The sequence below is a fragment of the Apteryx rowi genome, unplaced genomic scaffold (assembly GCF_003343035.1).
Source record: "Apteryx rowi isolate R43461 unplaced genomic scaffold, aptRow1 scaffold_197, whole genome shotgun sequence".
Lineage (NCBI taxonomy): Eukaryota > Metazoa > Chordata > Aves > Apterygiformes > Apterygidae > Apteryx > Apteryx rowi.
This window is the reverse complement of record NW_020448274.1, coordinates 1,115,230-1,121,229: the sequence shown is the minus strand read 5'-3', so window position 1 is coordinate 1,121,229 and position 6,000 is coordinate 1,115,230. Positions and strand designations below refer to the sequence as shown.

Below are 6,000 nucleotides of genomic sequence, written 5' to 3'. Positions count from 1 at the left end.
TTATTAGAGTGGAGATAGCTGACTCACACATGTAAAAAATTAAAGAAACTCTACAAATGTTCAAGTGATTTTTGTTTTGTTTTGGGGCTATACAGCACCAAACCACATCCTGTAGTACAACAGATCTTTTCCATTTTTATTTTTGTTGTGCAGTATTTATATAATACTTAATAAAACAAACAAGGAGAATATTCTCTATTCCCAGCATTTTATTATTTTTATTTAAATATAACATACTATACATTGTTGCTCAGTGATTTTGTTTCCCTTTTCTTTTTTAAATCCCTCCCCCTGTTTTCCTTTTGCTCAGGAGTCTCTTCTGCTGAGGGTGACAGAAAACAGAGCTTATGGTTTAGGATCTGTGATACTCTGGATAGACTGTTTGCAGTTCGCTCCCACCACAGTGGGTATTACAGTATGTCTGTCAATCATGCAGGAATTATCAATTTCTTCAAGGATTTTTTATTTTGGTTAATTCTCAGAAACTGCTATTCATGTCGCAAATGGCTCCTCACATTTTCCATTTTCAGCCTCTGAGCAGCACAGTGTTTTCAGTCCTGAAACTGAATCAATCATGTTTATGACCAAGCAATCTAGGTAGTTCTGTCAAAAGAGAACCTCATTTGTACCCTAAGTGTTCTTAAAGTGGTCATCCAATACTATGTTTGCCCAAGCAAACATTAAATGTTCACTGTGGGTGGTCCACTATGTCTTGTCATTTTTAATTATCAGTTACAAATTTTAAACAACAGAAACTCCCTTTTATTATGGTAGTTAGGTTTTGCTAATCATCTGCAATTACACTTAAAATCTGAAATTCTTACTTCCCTTTTTTGAAAAATCTCATTTGTTAAGAAGCAAGCTGGAGAGAAAGTCCATGAAATATAATGTTAGCTATCAGCTAAAATGTTGTGTCTCAAATGACTTTCTGGTTTTAAAACAGTTGACTTTATTTAAGGACAGGAAATACAATCTGATCATATTGTATTTTATGGGAAAGCTATTTTTTTGCTTTTTTTAAACAGCTAATATTTAAATAACAGATTAAGATTGAAGTGCTGGTTAAACATTGACTTAAATAAGTTATAGAAGATCCCAACAACACCAGCCTTTATAGAGGTTAAACATTCTCAAAAAGACACATTAAGCAAGGCTCTCCTTTGTACCAAAATACAGTTTCCAAACAATAAAAATAAAATCAACTTTTTCACAACAAGAAATATTGAAGATAAAACTGCAGCATCAATATAATCTCATAGTTATCACTTAAAGTATTTAGAACAAAATAATATTATACTACTTTTGTTTCTTACTACAGACACTGCAAAGGCTTATTTATTTATTTAGTGGAATACAATGTGAAGGCAGTGGTACAAATTGGTTGATGTACTGTTTTCTATTTACCTGCTCTAACAAAATGAATCTCAATATGGTTACATTGATGAGCTATCCAGAGCTCTCTAAAGTTACAGAGTAAAGCAAAACATAAAATAAACCTTATGTACCTTTAATTGAACAGACTTCATATTATGCTTAACTTTATTATACTGCACTTGCTCAAGTTAAGCCATGGGACTAGTAACACTTCATAACAATGTGCTGGATATTACGTATTTGAGCCTTCAGTTACTATGATGGATATGAAAGGCATGCTAAAGCTGGACACCAGCATGGCTTTTTGGTTGGCTCTCATATATAATATACATGTGAGTAATAATCTCTGATAAATGCATGAGAATGATTTTGGATCCTATCCCTCAGTCCTTATTTAGGTATTGCTCCCACTATATGCTGGTGACTCTACAAGCTCGTAACAAGGACAAATGAGTGTATTAACTGACTAAGGAATACAGGACTGTGTTGCCTTCTCACTTACCTTTTGGAGGCCAAATTTTACACTTGGGCATTATGTCCTGCTTAATTCTAACATTTGCAATTTCAGTGATTTTAACAGGGCTGTGCATATCTAGGTTCTAGCCCAATGCTTGCTGCAAAATCTCTCACTGATTGCAGTGGATTAGATCTTAGTTCCAAACTAAAATCAAAGGCAGGTGGATATACACACAGATGCATTGATACCCAAGTACAGATGTGGCCCCTTCTCTCAATTTCAAAACAGCAGAAAGACCCTTTGAACAAAGTATTTCTTGAAGTTTGTTCTTGAGTGCTGAAACCCTCTCCAACATAGAGACACCCAATACTATAAATCCAAGCACTGCTTGTTTGGTCTTTTTGCTTAAGTGCAAGACAGTTTAGGAAAAAAATGGATTATACACATTAAATCCTGCCTTTAAAGCCTTGTCCATTACCTATTCTCAGAGTACTTACGAGGTTTTGACATTTTAGCCTATCAACCTCATGTGAAGTACTGAGAAAAAGGGAAAATAACACAGAAGCAAATGAGGAAAACATTTCAAATCAAAAAGATATTTAACATCCTATTAAATAAATAACTTAGAGAGAAATCAAAAGGAATGAAGTTAGAACATACAAGCAAACCATACTATTCGTTTTGTTAGAATAGTTTTACACTACTTTGCTTATATTCCTTAATCCTATCCATTCTTCCACAAGGCTTCTCCAGAAACGTCTTTATTTGTGCATATGATCCAAGTGATTCCAGTAAATGCTTGCGTGTCTAACTGTTCATTGGATCATTAGGCTTGAATGAGCAATTAAGGTCTTTGATATGAGTTAGTATTCCATAAATAACTTCCCCCCCGAAGATCATTCAACAGATTGTCTCTCGTCCCTTAAGTTCTATCACAGAGATAAAAAAAAAAACATTGTTCACACTGGCAATAGCTTCCATCCCATTTGATCCAGCTTGTATCTTGACTATAAGATATGATACCAAACTAATTAAAAGTATTTCATGTGTCAGCAGTGAGTACAAAACCTTCAAAGGCTTCCCCTGCTCTCTTTTCAAACAAGCAGATGTCCGCACTATTTCTTTGCATTTATTCTTCAGGAAGATTACCAAATATTGTTGACAAAGAGCCTTTGGTTCAACTGCATCGATAAAACAGTTCCTTCATCTATGACATTACTACCATTGGAAGAAAGTGAGCTGAAGTGTTTTTCCTTCTTGTTTTCTGTCCTCTCTTTGTGGCTCCCCGTCCATTCAAGGCTACAAACATTTGCCTTCCATTGTGCTTCCAATTTAAGGATGCATATGTGTTATATCCATTTTCTTCTATTCTTTCCTTCAATTTGCAATCACTGTTAAACTCTTTCTGTTAAAAGAGGGAAACAAATACACAAAATCAGAATATAAACAATGTTTCAGAGTTACAGCATACTAAAGTTAAATAGCTTCTAAAAATGTTTTGAACGATTTCAAATGTTTTATATAAGATATCCTTTTAGGATTCTACAAGGAATTTACAAAAATATTTCACTGTGTCCATAGCATTTAAAGCAACATCAGTTAGACTGCAAAAAATGTAATCAATGAAAGATATAATCAATTATGCAATATATAATTAAAGTAATAGAATGATATAATTCACTGTCACTTGAAATGAAACTCCTCTGTGTTGGAATATGGCAGCAATRTTAAAACAAACTCTCAGTCATAAAGTCAAAGTATGAGGTAGCAATCTTGGAATCGTTCATCATATTTCAGCTCTAACAAATACAACCCTTAAATATCTTGAACCAGATTATTAATACCATATGTTAAATAAGTCTGCATGGCATGGGCCTACTTCTTATTTAAAGTAAGATCCTTTACACCACAGTGGCTGTGAAAAAGGACCTTTTGAATGGGTGCAAGTCACTGTTGTGCTGTTCTTATAATGGTTGCGAGGCCTTTTTACTTTGCTGACCTCAAAAGGGCCTTAGCCTAAAAAAGGAATCATATATGACTGTGTCTTTTTGAGAAAATCTTCACAGTAATCTTATAAGCAATTTTGTTTACGGTACCGAGGATTAAGTTTTTCTATTTTTTCAAGAGAATCAGTTGTCAGTTTATTAGGAAGGATATAAAATACAAGCATGTAGGAGGCTTATTGGAAAAACTTTCTTTTTCTATGGTGTTAAATACGATTATACAGATCTGCATCTCTATAATGAAGACAAAAATGCTTGTTTTCACAAATAATTCCTACCTGTGAAAGAACCAGTTTGATTAAGTTACTTGTATTTCATTTAGAAAGCCTTTGAAAGTAGGACATTTTCAACTATTTAAATAACTACCAAAAATTAGCATTTCTGCTGTTCCTGAATTTCAGAAAACAAGAAGTTATTTCACAGCTCACAGACAGAAGCATGTCAGAGTCTCAGAGTGTAGTCTACCTAAGTACTTGAGTATTTTTAAGATGTCTACCATGAAGACAATAGAAATGTGTGTCTAAATAATAAAATATTTTTTCATGCTGCAGATAAGAATTTCAGGGGTATTTTATCTTTGATGATGATCAAAGTCTTTAGATACTCAGCTAATAAAGATAATAGAAAGTATCCATATTAATAATATGAACGTTGTTCAGCTGACTGGCATTGTTTTAAAGTGGAACATGGAGGACAATAAGAATCTTAAAAATATATCTTCACTGCCTATTCATTTAAACTAGAATTTTTAAACTACTTAATGTTCAATACTTCAGCACAATAAGAATTTTCAGGTCGATAATTAATGTTTTACTTAGTTGCTGTTAAGACCACAGAACACATTTTCTTAACACAATTGCACATATCATTCAAGCTCAATTTGACTCCCAACATCCTCTTTAGTTTTGGAATTAGTAATCAGTTGAAAAGTGAATGTTGGGAGAAACACTGTGACGAGAAGATGCTCTCCAAAATGACTCTTAATACTCCCTGCATTCATAAAGCTACATATAGGTCATTTAACTTTACTTGCTTTAATATGCCACCTTCTGTGTCAGGGTATTAAGAAGGCAGGTGACCATCAGCCAAAGTTCTAAACCACAGTAATTTCTCCTATCTGCTTAACACTTTGTTGAAGAAATCAAACAGTGAGTCTTCCTTTGCTCCCTCATGCTAACCAAAGTCAGTCAAACGGCAATATATTTGATAAACATAGAAGCAGTATTACTTGACTTGTTTTCCCAGATGCAGAATCATACTGGAATCCAAACTTTTATCTCTAGATGATACACAGAGAACAGATGATGTTGTGATGTGGTTAAGTCTCACTGGCAAGGGTCTGAGCATCAGCCCAGGACTGCTTTGCTCATTTCAAACAAATTTTAGTATATTCCAGCACCAGCATGTATTGTACACATGCTTAAGAGTGTTTTTAAAATTTTTATTGGTTCTGCTTTTCATATCCATCTGCAAGCTGCCACACTGTAGCAGTATGAGTCTAACTGCAAGTCTTGGGAGGATGGTAAAAATAATAAAAAGCATTCTCAAAATCTCTGAAGTATTATGGAATAGGTTTTGATAAGTCATTATGTTGTGATTTTATGATGTGAATATTGAAAAATTATCTCAGCTGGAATTTAAAAAAAGGCTTTCCACATTCGTATCCCCCTGTCAACACCATTCCTAATACACTGTGAATTACTGAATCTTATGACAGCAGTTTCCACCTATCGTACATGAAAGCTGCCTTGCCTTCTTTTGGGTATAGAGTTGGGATGAACTTCCACAACACCAGCACTGGCAAACAACTTGGATAGAAAAACTTGTCTTAGACTTTAGGACAGATAGTCACAAATGACGAGGTTAAACATTGCTAATTGAGACACATGAATTTACTATGGCGATTTAGGCTAACAGCTTCACATATGTCCAGGAGCATATGCACAATCAATGAATGGGGCTTAGTGGTAACTTACAGTACTTTGACAGCTGGTCAGTATACCCTTATCCCTCTCAGTGATGCACGACTGAGCACTGATCGTCCTGCTTTTCTGTCCAGTGTAATTTTAGAAATTAAAATCACATTTAGGAGGAATTAAGAAAGGCTTCTCTGTTCCAGTCTTTCTTTCCTTAATGCAATTCCTTAACATGACTCGGGTGTTTAGA

The 6,000-nt window shown here is 34.4% G+C and overlaps 1 protein-coding gene across 1 annotated transcript in view; it reads right to left on the bottom strand.

The window, feature by feature from the left end:
- Positions 1 to 2,968: 2,968 nt before the first annotated feature.
- FGF10 (fibroblast growth factor 10) overlaps positions 2,969 to 6,000 on the bottom strand; it is a 61,621-nt gene continuing 58,589 nt past the window's right edge. Inside the window, exon 3 of the mRNA XM_026062985.1 lies at positions 2,969 to 3,236. Coding sequence (XP_025918770.1) covers positions 3,039 to 3,236 — 198 coding nt within the window. The 3' untranslated portion in view covers positions 2,969 to 3,038. The remainder of the gene's footprint in view (positions 3,237 to 6,000) is intronic.